Source organism: Pleuronectes platessa, chromosome 2 (genome assembly GCF_947347685.1).
Source record: "Pleuronectes platessa chromosome 2, fPlePla1.1, whole genome shotgun sequence".
In the NCBI taxonomy this organism is placed as follows: Eukaryota; Metazoa; Chordata; class Actinopteri; order Pleuronectiformes; family Pleuronectidae; genus Pleuronectes; species Pleuronectes platessa.
Genome location: NC_070627.1, coordinates 28375370 through 28395478, shown reverse-complemented (window position 1 = coordinate 28395478; position 20109 = coordinate 28375370). Strand labels below are relative to the sequence as shown.

The 20109-nt window shown below is 41.8% G+C and overlaps 1 protein-coding gene across 1 annotated transcript; it reads right to left on the bottom strand.

Annotated features, from left to right (window-relative positions):
* Positions 1 to 2769: 2769 nt before the first annotated feature.
* Positions 2770 to 19865, bottom strand: lhfpl4a (LHFPL tetraspan subfamily member 4a). The gene is made up of 4 exons (XM_053429668.1): positions 19460 to 19865; positions 4529 to 4765; positions 3690 to 3706; positions 2770 to 2823 (listed from the first exon to the last, which is right to left on the bottom strand). Exons 1-4 carry the CDS (start codon positions 19863 to 19865, stop codon positions 2770 to 2772), a joined length of 714 nt encoding a protein of 237 aa, XP_053285643.1.
* Positions 19866 to 20109: the final 244 nt, after the last annotated feature.

Here is a 20109-nt window from a genome sequence, read left to right as displayed (position 1 = left end):
TCATTTGAAAAGGACATTTGACCCTTACACTTAAAGTCCTACTGGTACATCTTTATCATCTGATCTTCTTCACACTTGGTGGGTGTCACTGTGGGTGTGGCGACCTGAGGAAGTTCAAAGTTGAAAATGAAATATTTAATAGTCAATGAGTTTATTAACTTTAAAACAGCATTGATAAAACAGGGAACCAGCTGCCATGACAACCCTACACAAACATAACTTTTTTCACATCACAGCATCCCATAATAAGTCAATGTAGAAAGAGAAACGGAAGAAGAGAGGAGATGGAAGACTGAGAGGAGATGGAATATATGTAAAACTACAGTTTCCACATCTCGATTTGACACAAAAAAATGAAGGAGCAGACTATTTGTTAATATGAAGATGAGTATGCCCCATTTATTCATTCATTCATTCATTTGATTTATTCATTGATTCAGAGGGATTAACTATGACTGATGAAACTAAAATGCCACTGCACGAATGCTCACACCAACCAAGAGAGACTACTGCAGAAATGAAAAATATGCAATAAAACATTCATGAAAATTGACCCCAAAAAATATTCTGCTCCAGATTCCAGTCGACCGTGTAGCAAAAAGCAGACTTGGTATTAAAGCACAGCTACATCCTTATTGTCAAAACACGTTAATCTGTGAATGGAGCTAAAACTCTGAACCCTAACAATAATAAGTTGGAGTTTTTTCTCTATACTGAACAAAAAAAATATTGTCTGTAAAATATCAGAATGCAGACACAGCTGCCAGGTTTTTTGCAACAAGTTACTGCAGCCAACATCCGTCAATTTGCTTCCTTTGGGCATCCATTGTTGTGATCGAATGTTGTTGGAGTTCACTGATTTTTGGAAACAACAGAGTTTTGGTTGGTCTGGCTGGTCACATTAATCCCGCCCCCAGCCTTTGACAGAGGTGGTTCTTTCTTGTAGAGCTGCTGCCACACTGGAAACAGTTTTTCAGAGGCAGCTCTTTGGGTGTCCAGACACAAAGAACTGGTTGGAGATGAGGTATTTGCTTCAAAACCGGCCCTGGAACCGCCTCTGTGGAAAAGGGTTATCTGTGGTGCGGGTTAGTCCAGTGGTACTGAGGGTTTGAATGCTGTGGTGAATACTGTGGTGAATACTGCGGCCTTCTCTCTGACCTGCAGCTGCTGACTCTCTGTACTTGAACTGATTTTTTTTCTCAAGTGTGTTTTTCTGAGCTTATTCTGAATCGGTCATATTTCGGTCAAGTTCAGATGTAAGAAATTTAAAACACCTACTCTTGTCAGAGAAGCGTCCTGTGAGTATCCTTGCAGAGTGGCAGCACAGTGCATGGTGTGTTTAGTGGTAATGAGAGTCTCTGCTGGCTATGTCGCTCACATCTGAGTTGTGGACTGATGGACTGAACAGACCGTGAATCCCTCTGAGCGTAAACAGGAACCCTCGTATTCCCAAGCCTGAGAGAGACGCAGCACGCAGGGCTCGTCCTGTTGGAGGAACATATGAACAAACCCAGTCCACTAGAGAAGAACTCAACACAACTAGAGAGGGGACGGCTTGGGGACAAACTTCAGTAAACAAAGTGAAAGACAGAATGCACTGAGAAGTGAACTGTTGGGACATGGAGGACATCTCTCTGCCTCACAGCTTGTGTGGTCATCAGTGTAGTCTGGGCTGTAGAGGTTCATTTGTCCTCAAAAGATGAAGAATTCAACTCAAACTCTAAACCCCCAAAACTCAAATTCAAACTGAGGCCAATGAGGCTCCTGGGAACAGAATCTTACGCGAGGAAAAGATCAAAATCAAAGAGTTGAATGTCCACATGAGCCTTTTGTTCTGGTGAGGTTTATTGTACCATTGTGCAAAGCAAATTAAATGAAGAACAATGGTATGTCTCTTGCCCTGGTAGAAAAAACTGAAAAACCTTAGCCCTTCCAGATGCCCTTCCGTCCTATCCCTGCCCACCCGTTCATCAACTTTCATCCATGTGCACCTCAGCCACTCCAGCATCCTCAACTAAACTAAAGTAACCATACCAATGGTATAATGAAAACAACAATGATACTAATATCTATATAATGCAAAAATAACCACCAAATAAGCAACTGAACAATTTCCTCAACATTGCAAAGCAGGACAATAGCAAAGAGAGGGAGCTGACAATCACAAAGACAGACGACAGGACAGTAAAACAAGTTTCAGAATTTCACAGTTTACGTGGCTTTTTCATGTATAGGGTCAAAAAGTGCTGTTTCCATAGAAACCTCTCATTTACATACATGTTCAATGTTGGTTGTTCCTGGGATCAGCCATCGTCAAATACAAAGAGAAGCAGAAAAACACAAAGTAAATGTACAAAATCCTCTTTTCATGGTTTGTCAGAAGTAGCACCTGTGGTCTGTTACACAACATATTTATGTTACTTTGAAAAGCTGGAAATAGCTTATTTCCTCTCATTAAAATACAATTAATTTAATACTCCTCCTGCATGCATTATTATCATTATAAGCAACACCCTAATCTTCATTGCCAGTAATAGCCCATCTTTGAAATGATCACCTCCTGACTCAAGTATCACAGACTCTGATACTCGTCAGGTTTCGGCGATATTAAACTATTACATTTCAGATTAATTTGACAAACTGCTGGACTTTGGTCTCAAAGCCCAAAGGTTTTTAACCTGAGGAGAAAAGAGGAGGAGTAGGGCAGAGGGAGGAAGGGAGGGAGGGGTAGGAGATAGCGAGCTGAAAGAGGAGGAGAGGAAATGTGACTCAGTGGAAGCGCTGGATTCCAAATCTTGCATCCCGGGTTTCTCTGATTATAATCTGGAGGAGAAACATATAGAGAAAAGATGCAACATCAGTTTGGCTAAAACTGCATTTTCTTGGACTGCAAACACAAAATTAAGGGATCTCCAGCTTTTTGGGGTCACCATGACACAACATTTTAAAAGTTATGCTTAGTTCCAAACACCACAGCAGTGTGAGGGAGTCGTTTGTACCACAGAGAAACTCCTCTTGTGTTCCAGGCTTTGTTTTCATAAAGCATCTTCATTACAATAAACAGGTCACCTCCTCACTCCTGCTTTGTTTGGCTCAAATCGTGCAGCAGAACTGACGCCGCAGGAGCAGTTGTGCCGTTGCCATATTTAAGCTCTGTCAGACTGGTTGTTGTAATAACATTATTAAAAATGATATTTATAGATGTAATGATGTTGTTAATGATAGCAGCACCAGTTCAGTCAGGCAACTCACGTTCAAATGTTTATTGCACCAACAGAACATGTGAGTGTTTGGTGTCTAAACTCCGACTTAATCACTCCCCAAGATCTGATTACAGAGGAACGATGGGAGTGATGAGCAAATACTTATAACCCCCCGTCGGAGCCTACAGGTGGATGCTGGGGTGGTGGAGGGGCTGAAGCAACTGGTAGCAATACTGCAGCAGGTGCAGGGCAAACGAAGGGAGAGATGGGAAATTTTCCCTAAAAAGGTGGGTGTGTATTATAGATGATTGTGGAGAGTGAGGTATGTCACATGATGTATGTCACATGATGTATGTCAAATAATTGGAGCAGCACAGCTCCAGTTGGCTGCCTGAACTGGCTTGCAAGTGTCATTCCATTTAATGTATTACTACACTGAATAACACACACACACACAAGGTAACAATAATAACTAAATGTACTCACCCTTGATACAGCAAAGTCTGTGGAAAATAACAAATGACAAAAATGTATCATATTCTTTTATTTGAATTGACACAAAGGCGACAGGACCCAGACATTTAACACAGTCTTACAGGTGTTCAGGAGGTACAGGGATTCAACACCAATTCTTTCTAAATATCAACATAGATTTATTTCTCTCTACAGTTGTTATTTCATTCATTTTACTTTTACACTCTCTTTACTGTTTATCAAACAAAGTTGCACAAACTATTTTGTTTTCAGTTGCTCATCAGTTAAGAGGCAGATTCCTAATGTTCATACTACCTGCTTTACAGCTGTGCAACAGTATTCTTATGATGCAGAAGAACATTTGAGCTTCCCAGCCTGAGCATTAGAGGAGAATAGCTGCGATGTGATTGAATAGCAAACTTAGTTTGCAGTTAATGAGCGTATTTTTTTAGCTCTAAACTTTATGATATTTAGGTTCTTTGATGAAGTACCTCAATGCTGGTTTTAATATCACATGTATTAACTACTTTAATCAAACATGGCTGATGAAGCCCCCCAGTGTTTCAAACCGTCTTGGACTTGCCCATTGGTTTTGTAGCATCAACTGTTCGGTACGTCTCTACGCCACCAGTGACCACCTGTGAGTGGGAATCTGGAAAGCCACACTCATAGGTAGCGTACTCTGTGTTCTTTCTTTATAAACAGTCTATGGTTCTCAAGGCATTTTTTGAATTTCCAGTCACTTTAGACAAAACCTAGGGCTGAATTACACTTTTAGGACTGCATTGATTTCAATTTCCTTTGTGTGTTTTTGACTAAAACTACTACTGACTCGATTTGTCACCTCTCACCTCTGCTGTCGGCCTTCAGCTCCTCCTGCACGAACTCACTCTGACGGTTCCCCAGCACAAAGGCCAGGAAGGAGAGGACGAGGGCGTCCAGGATGCCGACGATGGCGAGGATGTAGGCCCAGCGCACAGAACAGTTGCCCAGAGTGTACCTTCCTGTGTCCTCTCCGCACATGTCCCGGATCACTTCTGCGTCCCAGCCGTTCGGGAAGATCACACAGCCGAGCACCAGACAAACAGCTGGACGGACGGATGGAGAGAGTGGCAGAAGATAGAGTGGCAGAAGACAGAGTGGATGCAGCAGGGATTTGAAAGATTGATGATGAACGTTTGAGCACAGTGTCATGATGGATGTGGTACAGAGCAGAGGTATTTGGGTTTTGGGATATTGCATTTTGTCAAACAGCGTGTGTAATGAGGTGTGGAGCAGAGGGTCGGAGTGACAGGGTTGAGTTCCAATGAAAAATGAAAATCAATACAGGAAAAAGGTTGAGTCGTAGAAGAAAGGACGATTGAAAGTGAGGGCAATGGAAACAGGAGGGAAAGGAAGATGAGGAGAGGAAATAGATTGAGTAGTAATCAGACATGGGCCAGGCAGAGTGAAATGAAGTTAACAAGATGGAAATGAGAGAAAAGAGGAGAAGCAGAGGAGAAAAGACAGAATATTATTTATCCATTTCATCCTGGGTTGTAAGTGTGTTGCGCTGGTGTTTCCACTCTCTGCCTGATCCCTCAGAAACATGGGGCTGCAATGTCCTGAGTCGCAGATTCAGTTGTTGACTCCCTATGTTTTTAAATGTGTGTGTGTAAATGAATGGCACTAAGAAAAACTAAGGAATCGTTCCAATAGATTATCTCTGCAGGTGCACACTACAAAGTAATTTTATGTTGGAGGTATGTGTTCTACTGAGTGACATTAAAGTTTGTGGATGAGACACAGAAGGAGAACCTGAGGAATGCTGATGTTGGCCAAACAAGAAGGTACAACGGCTGTTGGCACTGCACACAGGTCTCGACACCAACACACTTGTTTGCCATTGAAATCAGTGAATACAAAATGTAACCATGAGCCACGTTTGAAGCCATGTTTAATTTGCTTCTGCAGCAAATCAAACATTTGAGCTCCTCCAGCTAATTGTCACAGTTCAATGTCAAAGAGGAAATATCAGTCACACTCATTCACACACAGGCAGCACCCTGTGGTGCTCATGTTAACGCTATAATGACTTGAGATAAAAGTCCCCAGCAAAAAAGGAACTGCACACTTTCTTAAGAAGGTCAAAGACCAATGTCTTCATTGAACAAGTGTTGTTTCTTCTTCTGTATCTGTGTTTGGCATTGAGATCCTTCAGGAGTGCAAGAGACTTTTGTTGCTCAAAAACTAAAATCTAGAATTCAAAATATTACACATGCACATATTATATCAGGCCTTGTGGATGTGTGCATGTTCCCATAAGGCCTTGGTGGTCCCTTGGTGTGTAGGGGTGCAGCTGAGGCCACGTTGGCTCTAACAGATGGGTCTCTCAATGCCTCACTTACTGGACCACTGCCACTGTAGAGCCATGCACACTCAAATAAAACTCAGCTGAGGCGCGGGACATTTTGGCCGGTCCTCACTTTTTCAATCAGCTTTTACAGGGTTAAGACTTAGTTCGAAAAAATGTCAGATCAGGGTTAGGGTGAGGGTGAGGGTTAGGTGTTTAGTCATGATGGTTAAGGGTAAGGGGCTAGGGAATGTATTATGCCAATGAATGTCCTCACGAATATAGATGTACAAACATGTGTGTGTTTATGTGTGAAGTTCTGATAAATTTCAAAAATTTGTGGAATTTCATCGAACATGTGGGTTTGCATTTATCAATCAGATATCTGTCTTTAGACTTGTGGGTGGAACAGCAACGTTTCAGTTTTACACATTCACAGGAAATCTTTAATAGTTTGTTCGATAATGTACATTTTCTATTTTCGTATTTTATTTTATACAACAGATATGTTTGTAATAACAGATAATACACAGTAGTGTTGATTAGAAAATGTATACAGTTTCAATAAATTGTTACATTTGTTACATTACATATATCAACAACAAGCCCCCTCGTTAGGGTGAGGCTCATTTTAGATGCCTGTCCTTTGAATATGGAGGAGGAGAAGATCTGCATTAATTCTGTGGAGTCCCTCAGCTCTGCAGATGCATGCACTCTAAGCTGAAGGCCATTTCACAGTCGGTGAACTCCACAGAGTCACACTTCACCTCCTGCAACTCCCCTGACAGCACCAACCAGGAGGCAATCCCATCCCCAGCGAAAACCACTAAAGCATGTTTGTTCATAATTTTCATTATGTGATGATAGAAAATATGTTGAAAAAGTATGTAAAACCGACAGACAGCTGATTGATTCACTTTCCACTCAGCTAAAATCAAGACAAATCCGGCTTGAGGGCTGTCCATCACCTTGTGTTTAAGCACATTCAGTCAACAAGCAGACAGACCTTGTATAAGGAGTTTGTTGTCCAAGCCCTGGTGGAAAAGTTTGCTTTGAAATCTTTTAAATGTTGTTGCATGTTCAGTAAGGACCCTGTGAGTTTGAGCATCATACTATAAATGACAGCTACATTACAGCTGGGTGTCAAGAGCAACTCACACACTGCAGACATTAGTGGCACATTGTCTTTTCTGCCTTAGACTTTTTAGATTAGGAAAGTCTTGTGTGTATTTGTATCTAATAGTGTGTAGTGTAGAGTGGAGTGTATTGTCTAAAGTCTGATATAACTTCACACTGTATTTACTTGGACTCAAGCCCACCTGCACATCCTTACTAATAGATCTATTCACTAGAACACCAAACAACACCAACAAAGCACAACTTTGTCCTGTTAGAGTCTCATTTAATAAGAAGGACGTGTTTTTATACACAACCACGATCAGGCCCAAGCTGGTTATTTTAAAGAAACTGATAAAAAAAATCGATGTATTGTTATTCATTGCCAAAACCTGGTGCTTACATTACCCAGAATGCAACTAAATTCCTGAAAATTTGGTCAATGAATGAATGTACACACATTCATTCAGTTGAGGCCTTTAATATAGTTCCAGTGATGAGGTCAATGCTGTTACATATTTTTCAATGGAAGAAACGTTTTTCCAGCCTTTGTTTCACATTTACACGACTTCAGCGAGATTATTCAACCTTGTTATTCTTGAGGGGGGCTGGAACAGAGCATGCAATGATGTCAGAAGAGTACTAAATGCTCTCAGGGCAGCGAGTGTCCCTGAATAACCTGTCAAATTCTGTATTTTATGTAATGTCTGGATTCAGTGGGTCCAGTGACCTGTGTGTAAGACTGAGAACCGACGGTACAGCTCGCTCATGTATCATCATCTTCCCTGAAGCAAACACAAGATCAGGGTCGACTGTCAGTATCGCAAATGTCTCTGGCCATTTCCAAAAACTAAGCAGCAGGGGCTCATTTGAGCAAAACAACTTTTTCGTTAGGCTACTTCCATATGTTTATAAGCTATACAATATCTTTGGTACACAAAACCCTCAACCAGAAACATGTTTCTATTTCAGCATACGCCAACCCTTGATGGAGAGATCAGTTCTCTAAAAATTCAAATAGTTTCTAACAGAAACATCCGTCTTCACTGAAGCAAAACATACAGCTTAAAAAGATGGTCCTGAGGCCTCACTCTGTAGTGTACATGTCTAACAAGCCACAATGAGAATATCTGCACAGGAGCTGCTGAGTGATATTGTATATTCATATATTCCATAAAAATTACCTCCCAGAATGTATTGGACTAAGATGAAATACTTCTTCTTTTACAGGAATTAAGAAGATTGAAAGACCATACCAAGAAGTAAGGTGATACAATACAGTTTGGGGACATGCAATGATATAAATGTGGGGTGGTTAATTTAGTGTATGAACATGTGCAGTATAATGCATTGGGAGAATTAGCTATTTGAATATGCTGACAACTCAAAGTTGTATGAATAGATGTTTGGCCACTGGGAGCAGAAGAATGAGATGTAAATACAACATTAACATATTATATATTTTTAAAGTTGATATAAGCATCAGTATCACTCCCTTGGAGTTGTGTGTCTATCAACACAATGAATGCTGTTTCAGGGCCAGAAAACCAAGAAACTGAGCTCGTGTTGAGCTGCAGAGTCAGCTATAAGTCGAGGATTCTCTCTGGGTTGGTCAGCCTTTGTTTTAACCTCGACATAAATCATTCACTCTAATTTTGTGGTTTATTTAGCTTGACAGTGTGTTATTAATATCACTGTTGCATTAACACATGGTCATCCCCCGACTGTGTTAAAAGCACAAGGGTTTAGTTCAATCAGAGAGAAGAGTGAATGTGAGGAAGAGATCCTGAGGAATAGTTTTCTCTGTTTTCTGAATGTAGGCTAATTAGATACAAACAACTCCAGCTGCTGCAGAATCCCAGTTCCTCTTGTTTCCTTTCTCTGTCGTTCACTCTCTCATTACTCGCTCACTGATCCATGGATTGGGGGGAGAAACACAAAGAGTGTATGTTGCTGAGATTGTGGACCCCGGGCTAGTCTCTTAAGGGAGATGTGCTTTGTTTACATGGTTTGCCGTCATCAGAAAGAGAGTATATTCCCCGGACCAGTGCAGTAAATCCTTAATTTTGACTCAAAATAAATAAGGTTAGAATATTTGGTAGCACAAACTTGTTTCTCTAGGGGTGGACGTTACCACTGTATGTCCAGAACATTAAGCAGTTTGATCAGATAGTGATACTGTAATGAAAGATTTTAATGATATATAATGAATTTGTGATCATTTCTAAAACATGTTTTTTTATTTTGTAATTATTAGTTAATTAGTTAATTAATTAATTGATCCTATTGAGATCCCCAATTATGATCAATGAAAGATGGCAGGTGAACCTATGAAAAGTAGAAAAATCGAGTGAGCATAATTGAGAGAAAAGTAATCCTCAGATTTGATACGAAAGGACATCTCTTTACATTTCAACAAGCAGTGTGGGAAACATACTTCACAAACATCACAGCCAACATTTCTTTTTAACCCTGATCCTCTTCTCATCCAATGAGTTTGAGTTTGATAAAGAAAAAAACTAACCTTGGATTTTAAACCATCAAAGAGTAAAACCAGCCGTCTGCTATCACCACACAGAGGGACACTGATTAAGATGTCAACACTCAAGCTGCGAGCAGTAAAACTCTGGAAGGTCAGCATGCTCTCAGTGTAGCGAGTGTCCCAAAATAACCCATAACATTTGTATGCAGACAGCATTTACATCCCATAAACATTTGGAGCAGATTCACCAAATGGGGGGGCTACAGGGTTCAATTCTGGGCCTTTTAAAATGTAACGTGGAGGTTTGGGATGGATCTCAGATTTTCTAAATCAGGGGCCATAAAGGGGCCACATTTCACACTGAGGGGTCAAGTATATATCCAACATCCATGCACAAGTACTTATTCAGCAAAGTCATTCCTGGTTTGCCGTTGGCTCTGTAGAGAAAAAACACACATCATTAAATATATTTTGCTAATTGTTCCTTGTTCAAACACTTTGTACATTACAACAAAGCATGGAAGACAAAACAGTTTTTAGATTTATTGCATTTTAATCTGAGCTTTAAAATGTTAAACACGTCACATAACACTGTTTAAAAATACAGATTAAAATACTAAAGTCTCATCTGTGAAGAGTCCAGTGAAACGTGGCTGGGACCGGGTCACTTCAGATTTCAGTGCAGAATCAGAAACCCTGGATGTGTCGATGGGGGAACTCCACAACATGCACACATCTTAGTCAGTTTACAGGTCTTGTGGGGTACTGCGAACTACACACTGAGTATCCTGCTTCTGGAATTCTGTTAGCAAGCAGGAGCACTGAGCACGTAACTTTGGTTGCTAAATCTTTCCCTGATTTCCAATTAGTGGAAGAGCAGATTTTCAAGTGCTGCTGCTACTTTATAAATCACTTAATGACCTCAGGCCAAAAATGCATTTATGATATACTTAAAATATATGAATGCATTAAGCCCTGTGGATCTTTAAGAAGCAGTCAGCTGTTCCTGAACGGAATTTCCTGATGCTTCAACTTCATCAATTTTCAAATCTAAATCCAAACCGTCTTGAAAGTATAGTCATTTGCATCAAAGCAACATAACGTACTTAACGTATCTGCTTAATTATTTATACCTTCATCAATTCCTCAGTATTATAGTTTAGGTTTTTGTGTGATCATTTGGTGTGGTGCACAGCAGCTGTCCCTCTGGTGATCCTGACTGGGCAGGCGTCTGTTGGGCCGACCTACACTCTGCTGGCACTCAGCAGAGCTCCGTCACAAGGTCCAATGACCAAGAGAAGCCCCAGCGTGGAGCTGCACCACAGAGCTGATTAAACCATCACCTGTATCCGGTCAGAGAGCATTAGATTAGGCCCAGCTCCATTCCCATTAGACTGCTTCCTCACTGACAGACACACAAACACGCACCACGCACGCATGCACACACAGGCAAACTCATTGTTAACTGTGTGTGAGAGAACTAAAACTAGGGCACACAGGTGGTCCAGGGTAGCCTGGATGCCAGACGAACTTAGCCCCGCCCACAACATTTTTGGTCGGGCAGTTCGGTCTGGAGTCGCTCCGTTGGGAAAAAATGATGCCCGACCGGGCCAATCAGATTGTCAGGGCGGGTTTTATACGATGATTGACAGATGATCAACGGTAACGTAATCAACCACGTCATCAAAGTGCCCTTGGGTTGAATTAGTTTTCAACAAACATGCCTGCCGCTGGCGAGCTGAGATGTGTAGATGCTGCCATTGAGTCTGTTTTAGAAGACATCGACAGCGCATTCATTTTGAAAGAGGAACACAGAACGTGGAGGCGACGCCAAAGCACCGCGCTAATCCCTATCGCCCCGGCGCTTGGCTGTTCACACCGGACACTGAAGCGACGCTGAACCGCCGGGCAGCGCTAATAATATCACCCGTTGATCCAGTAGATCGCTGCACGGCTTTGTGCCGGTCACACCGGAGGCTGAAGCACCGCGCTGCGCCAAGGCTGCCTCGCGGTGCTTCAGCCTCCGGTGTGACCGGCACAAAGTTTTAACATGGGAGTGGATGGGAGCCAGCTGTTATTTAAGGCTTGGCGCTGCGCTGAAGCGTCCGGTGTGAACCCGGCGTTAGTAAATAACTCACAATGCGTTGCTTAGCATACGTCACATACTACGTTGCTCTGATTGGTTGTAGGTCTATCCAATTGAGCGAAGAAGAATTTTACTTCCTGGTCAGTTGAAACACGCCCCATAATCACAGCCCAATGGAGCGGTCTCAGACTCACATTCTGACTAGAATTGTGAGTCTGACAACGTCAGGCTAGGTCCAGGGTTAAACACAGAAGCAGCTTGGTCATTTTACTGAGCACTAGTAGTTGTACTCACTGGTTGGACGGTAGAAAAAGTAGCCCCCGCCCCTCCCTTTAAAACTCAATGCTTACAAATGACAAGAAGATCATGTAAAGATTTCTATGGACTTCATTCTAGGAGGCCACCCGGAGAAAGTCAATCAATCAATCAATCAAATTTTATTTGTATAGCCCATATTCACAAATTACAATTCATCTCATAGGGCTTTAACAGGGTGTGGCATCCTCTGTCCTTAACCCTCAGCAAGAGTAAGGAAAAACTACTAAAAACCCTTTTAACAGGGTAAAAATATGTAGAAACCTCAGAGAGAGCCACATGTGAGGGATCCCTCTCCCAGGACGGACAGAAGTGCAATAGATGCCACGTGTAGGAGAACATCATCAATAATCAAAGTCTCTAGCAGCATTTGATGAGGGTAGACATCCCGAAGGACAACCCCAACATGACATGCCAAGCAGTCCCGCTGCAAGCACAGTCCATGCTCAGCAACCATCTAGACCACGATCCACCATCCAGACCAGACGCCACTCCAGTCCTCAGTCACCGTCCACCGCCGCCCACCAGGACCCATCACAAGCCACCACCGCGGTCCTGGTCCACCGCCCGTGCCCAATGCCAACGTGACACAGGGTCTGCCACCAGCACCACGATCAGCCCAGAATCCGCCACAATGGATCCACCACCGCGACCCCCGATGTACGATCCACAAACCGCAATCCATGGTGCGGCCACAGAGGCCCTGGATCTGCGGGTGATAAAGCAAAGGGATTCCGGGGAAGGGGGATAGGGATGGAGAAGAGGAAGGAGAAGCTGGAAAGAGAAGCTCCGTGTGTCATGTGTCATAAAATAGAACAAGTAACGTTCTGGCGCACTAATTAGCTCTAACTATAAGCTTTATCAAAAAGGAAGGTTTTGAGTCTACTCTTAAATGAAAAGATGGTATCTGCCTCCCGAACTGAAAGTGGTAGATTATTCCACAGCCGAGGGGCTTGATGGCTAAAAGCTCTGGCTCCTACTCTTTTTTTAGAGAATTTAGGGACGACAAGTAGGCTTGAATTCTGGGAGCGGAGTGCTCTAGCGGGTTTATAAGGTACTAACAGCTCTTTAAGGTAAAAAGGCGCCATATTATTAAGGGCCTTGAAGGTGAGGAGGAGAATTTTAAATTCTATTCTAGATTTAACTGGAAGCCAGTGTAGCGACGCTAATACTGGAGAAATGTGCTCTCTTCTCTTTGTTCTCGTCAGGACACGTGCTGCGGCATTTTGGACAAGCTGTAGAGTCTTTAACGACTTACTGCTGGAGCCAGATAATAATGAATTACAATAGTCCAGTCTCGATGTAACAAAGGAGTGGACTAGTTTTTCTGCATCTTTTTGGGAAAGGACATGTCTAATTTTGGAAATATTACGTAAGTGGAAAAAAGCGGTCCTAGAAATTTGTTTTAAGTGAGAATTAAAGGATAAATCAGGATCAAAGATCACTCCCAAGTTCCTGACGGTTTCATTGGAAGCAAGGGCAATGTCGTCTAGCGCAGCTATATCATTAGATAATGCATCTCTAAGGTGTTTGGGGCCAAGTATTATAACCTCTGTTTTGTCTGAGTTTAATAAGAGAAAATTGCGGGTCATCCAGGTTTTTATGTCCTTGAGACATGTTCGAAGTTTAGTTAATTGATTACTTTGTTCAGGTTTTATTGACAAATATAACTGGGTGTCATCCGCATAGCAGTGGAAATTTACCGAGTGTGTCCTGATAATGTTTCCTAGTGGAAGCATATATAATGAGAATAAAATTGGGCCGAGCACAGAGCCCTGTGGAACACCATGGTTAACTTTGGTGCGCACAGATGACTCATCATTAATTTGCACAAATTGGGAGCGATCAGAAAAATACGATTTAAACCAGTTAAGGGCGGTTCCATTAATGTTAATTAACTGTTTGAGTCTTTGTAATAAAATTTGATGGTCAATTGTGTCGAATGCTGCACTGAGATCTAACAGAACGAGGACAGACACAAGTCCCTGATCTGAGGCTATTAAAAGGTCATTAGTGACTTTTGCCAAGGCTGTCTCTGTACTGTGATTGGCTCTAAACCCCGATTGAAAGTCTTCATATATATTATTTTCCCGGAGAAACTCACACAGCTGATTGGCAACAACTTTTTCTAAGATTTTAGAGACGAAGGGGAGATTAGATATTGGTCTGTAATTGGCTAAAACCTCTGGGTCTAGGGTGGGTTTTTTGAGTAGGGGTTTGATGACAGCTATTTTAAAAGACTGTGGTACATAACCTGATGATAATGACAGATTGATGATGTTAAGTAACGAGCTATCAATTAGGGGCAGAATTTCTTTAAGTAATTTGGTAGGAATGGGATCTAAGATACAGGTTGTTGGTTTAGAACCTGAGATTAATTTGGTAAACTGATCACGGGTGATCAGAGAGAAGCTGTCTAAGTAATGGGTAGGATTCTCAGCCGTTTCTGAGATCTCTGTTGTTGGGAGGGTATTAGTGCCAATTGAGGGCAGGAGATGGTTGATTTTATTTCTAATAGTTTGAATTTTATCATTAAAAAAGGTCATAAAGATATTGCTATTTAGGGATCGAGGAATACTGGGTTCGGTGGAGGTGTGACTCTCTGTCAGCCTGGCTACAGTGCTGAAGAGAAACCTGGGGTTGTTTTTATTCTCTTCTATTAGTTTTGAATAGTAGGCGGTTCTTGCTTTGTGGAGAGCCTTTTTATATTCTTTAACACTATTCTTCCAGTCTATTAGGTTTTCAACATGGTTGCTGGAGCGCCACTTCCTTTCTAGTTTTCTTGATAATTGTTTTAACTCATTTGTCTGGGAATTATACCATGGAGCTAATTTACTATGTTTGACATTTTTCTTTTTTAGAGGCGCTATTGAGTCTAATGTTAATCGTAATGAGTCTGCAGAGCTATCGACGAGGTGGTCGATCTCAATGGAGCTCAGGGTTTTAAAGAATTTGTTGTTTATATCTACTGCTAATACGGGTTTAAATGTAATTGGGATTATTTCCTTAAATTTAGCTACAGCACTATCAGGTAGACATCTAGAAAATGAATTTGTTATTAGTGGCATATATTCAGTTATTGAAAAATCAAAGGTTATTAAATTATGGTCTGATAGAACTGGATTGCGCGGAAGTACTGTTAAATTTTCAATTCCGACACCGTACGATAATACAAGGTCAAGTGTGTGGTTACCACAATGAGTAGGTTTGTGCACACACTGACTGAAACCAATAGAGTCTAGTATTGAAATAAATGCTACGCTAAGGCAATCTTTATTATTATCAACATGAATATTAAAGTCACCAACAATAATAATTTTATCGGTCTTTAGGACTAAGTTTGATAAAAACTCAGGGAATTCCTTTAAAAATTCAGTATAAGCCCTGGGAGCACGGTAAACTACGGCAAATATGATTGGCTGTTGGTGGTTCCTGGATTGGCGTGGAAGACTAAGAACCAGACATTCAAATGATTTGTAGCTGAGTTTAGGTTTAGGATTAATTGATAGACTGGAGTTAAAAATAGCAGCAACTCCACCTCCTCGCCCAATTTCTCTAGGAACCTGTGAATTGATATGACTGGGGGGAGTAGATTCCTTTAGACTGACATATTCATCAGGATGTAGCCACGTCTCAGTGAGGGACAGTAAATCTATGTTGTAATCGGAGACTATTTCATTAACTAAAAGAGCTTTTTTTTCCAGTGATCTAATGTTTAAAAGACCACATTTAAAAGTCTGGGTTTCCTGTATTGTTTCAGAGGTTGTTTTTATTTGTATTAAATTTTTGTGTGGAGTTCTCGCTCTGTTATTGTTTAATTTCAATAATTTAATCGGACGGTGAACAGACACAATCTCTATGGGGTTTTGTGATTGATCCAGAGAAGCAGAGAAGTGTTTAGCACTGCAGCTCTGCTTCCTGGTCCCAACTATGGGTTGTCATGTAATAGACTGAGTAATATTCCTAGATAAGAGAGCTGCTCCATCCCAAGTGGGATGAACGCCGTCTCTCCTAACAAAGTCAGCAGAGACGGTGGAGCGTCTCACTCTGACATTTACGTTAACACATGCACCTCCTCCGGGGAAAATACGGAGGGGCTGCGGAGTCAAGTGCATGTCTGAAAGCAGCTTATGCTACCAGCTCCATGAGGATGTAATTCTCATCAAATAGCAGAGACCAAAGGTGTTGGATGGATGAAAATGAACAGACAACAGAGTGATGTGTTACTCAGTCCAACTCTGTACTGTCCAACAACTCAAGAGCTGAGTTCTACCAGAAAAGTAGACTTCAGAAAGAGCGATGATTCCATTAGTGTTTCAAAATGGTGATAAGGCTGCACATGTAGGAACACATTCATTGTGTTGCACTCAGCTGTTCACGTGCAAAATGTCAGAAATAACTGTGAAGCAAAAAGAGAGCTGGAGAGATAAGGTCAAATTTAGCTAATACTACTTTCTCAATTCTGCACAGATGACCAACCATGGCAAGAGGTGCGTGTGAATCATCAGTTTCAGGGAGTCACGCAAATATCCCTCCAGTCATTTGGCCCCTTTACGCTGCCACACATGTACATCACATCTTCTGTGTTTAATAAAAAATAATGTGTTTTATATTAACACCTTGCTTATCAGCAGTGGCTGTTTGTAAACCATCTGATTCCTGAAAGACGGTGTCTGTAATGGATGTAGGCAAAGTTACAAGTGCTTAGAAAGCTGCTGTGATGACACACCGTCACAAACCTACTGGTTGAGACTGGTTCCGTCCTCTCACCCCCAGTCCCCAAGCCGGCCAAGTCTTAACCACATTTAAACTTGTGATTGCCTGATAGTAATCTGTTATATGCTTTACATATTAGCTTACCCCAAAATGGTTGTAAGTAGAGCATGAGGGAGGGAAAAGGTCACATCTCCAACATCGCATATTTTCCCCCTCAGTTTGGAGCTTCCTTATAAATCCACTCTTTCTGTCATACATTTTCAGCACCTGAAATCTTTTGCAGACATGGTTTCATGCCTAATTTTTCATTGCTCGAACCTGAAGAATCTGTTGGGGGACATAAAACTGCCCCATTGTGTATTTTCTTGCACCTTTTAAAGCTGACAGTGGAATTTTCAGAGAACGTATGTGCACTGCACTATTTTACACTGACCTAGCAAACCACCATATAGATCACTGAGTTCAGAGCTGAGCTCATGCCAGCATTTACAATAGTCACAAACCTTTGCTTGTCAGCTGAAGGTAAAATACAAAACAGTACGTAACAGCACGTTTCCTTACTTTTGAATCATCAGAGCATGAAGGGAAACTTCCTGGAACACAGAATCCTGTCAGACAGTAAGATCATGTTTCCCTGAGTTACGTTAACATAGCAGATAAGAGAAAAATCATGTTGTTTTGCTTGTGTTAATCTGGAGTACTTGAGCATATGTCTTATTACGAAAAGTTTTTTCCCACAGCAAAGGGAAAACTGTTAAAAATCATAATCAGATGAGACAGCATTTGTTTAGAATTTGTGTTTTCAGAGAAGTGTTAAACTAATTCACAATTAGCGTTTTGTCCGTTTCACACCTCTGAAGCAACGGCTGCTACTCGGATGTTTCAAAGAAACAGCAGCAGGCTCGGATGGAGAGCCTGGGAAGACGGGAATTGAGGAAAATATGCTCGTCTGGGAACGAATGGGGGACCCTGTGAGTGGGAGATACCAAATGGGGGATGGGGGTAAGGACCTGTAAATGCCACATAGCTCTTCTATTTATAGAACCAGAATTAGGCTTGTCCATGTGGAGACTTCAGTGCAGTTTGAGCTAAATGTTTCAGCGGCACTGTGGTGGTGTATATTGTGAATTGGGAGTGTTATCATTGTTAGATCAAATTCTCCTATTAAAAATGGTTTTGTAATCACAGGTTTATATTATCATGTCACCTGTGACCCATGACTCTGTTTCCCATCAGCATAAAGCTCTTGATGAAGATCACAGCCCATCTACATATTATTTTGTCTCCCGTCATTCTTTGCATCCTTTAAACAACATTTTGACTGGTTTCCAGTAAGTTGTTTCATTTCTAAATAATAGAATGTCCATATTTAAGCCATCATTGCATTTTGGCAATTCTTTTCTACCCATCTTGCTTGTTTGTAAATGGTCAACTTGTCTGTTCGACTGCTCTCCTGTTTTTTGTGTTCTGTCTTTCAGCTCCTCTCTCTCCTCCATCTCTTTATTTATTTGTCTTCTCATGTCTCTCTTAGCATTATGTCTCTATGAGAGACACTGAGGTCTGTGATTTCCAAAGGTCCTGAATCCACCACCATCCACATTCATCTGCCTTGTTGGAAAGAATAATCTGGCCTCCAACACGTCCTCTTAGATAATGTCAAATCTTCCACATCATGGCACAATTAACTTCCCAACCTCCATCCCTTCCCTGCAAATACACCATCATAGTGTATCCCATCACAGAGGAAGTGAACTCATGCTAAGCACAACGAGAATAAAAACATAGACAAAAGCCAAATCAAACCCATTTTACACCTGCCAAATAACTCAGCATCTTTCATTAGTAGTTTGTTTGATCATGAGTGTGTCATGGGATGTCCGCTGAGCTGAGACACTTGTGGGCTCCACCTGAACCAATACTATAATGGACAAGTAAAAACCACGCACACACACACACACACACACACACACACACACAAACACACTCACACACACACATACACACACTCACACACACACACACACACATACACACACACACACATACAGAGTATCTAATTTAGGGTTTTAAAAGTCAGACAAAAATGAACAACAAAATCTTTCGTTTGATTCAATATGAAAAAATGTAATCCACGGCTTCTAACATCAGCGTCAGAAGCCGTGGAGTCTGAGTCTTCGCTCCAATGTATCCCTTACACCTCCTGATATAATTACATAATTCAAAGCGTTTACATGGTGCTCGTTCCGGGTTTCGCACAGATGAATGGATGCACTTCATGGGGATAAATTACTGCAATGCATGTACCAGATCATGCATAATGTAGGCTAATCTGGAAGGAAGATCTGGCAACCAAAATAGAAGCTGTGATCGTTGATGCAACACTGCTGAGGGCATTTCATTATCATAATTCCATACAATTACACATTATTTCAAAGAGCTGGATAAAAAGAATGATAAATAAAGCTTTAAGGCCTCTTACTGTTGGCAAAATGTGAAATAACACATTGGGGTAATGACTGATGACGCAGATATTCTTTTTTCAGTTTGATAAAAACATGCAGGACACCAAGCTCTCAAGAGACGGTGTCAAGTGCATAACATGACTCCGGATAGGCCTTTTGGGTGAGACCATGAGGTGAGGTAGGTTTATTGATCCTCTTCGTCAAAAACCGTGGCAGACCCCCTGCATTGCCCAAGCCTTGACCCCCAAAATAACACAAATCTCCCACCCTTACCACAAAGCAGCTGTGTCCAGGCACACGTCTTGTAGACCAGGGCAGTGTTGCAGAAGAAGAAGAGAGTAAAAGAGCCGATGCAGCTGAGGATGAGCACCATGGACATCAACACAAAGACGGAGGCCACCTTGAAGGCTCCCGACGGGATGGAGCTGAAGTCATAGAAGCTGCCCTGGCACAAGAAGTCCCTGTCCACCTTCCCATTGCCCACGCAGTAGTTGAACAAGCCAAAGTAGCCAGCCTGGGGGGTGCTGACACTGTCACCAATCCAGTAGGGCTCGATGAAGACCACCACGTTGATGATGGCCAAGCAAATGGTGAATATGGCCCACAGGACACCGATGCTCCTGGAGTTGCGCATGTAGTTGTCATGGTAGATTTTGGAGGCTTCCTGTGAAGGCAGCATTTTTGTCTCCCAACCCACTCCCCTCCTCCCTCTCCCCACACAGTAGTGTCACCCGGTGTTCCTGCTCCTTTTGATCTCCCTCCTTTCTTCTTCTATCCGTGATGTAAAATGGATGAAATGGAATTGTATTAAAAAACGAAGATGCTTCGACCAGCAGATCTAGATCCTGCTCCTCTTTTGGATTAGTCTCACATCTGGATGCCCCCCTCCATCCTTCCTCCCTCCTTCCTCCCCTCTGTTCAGT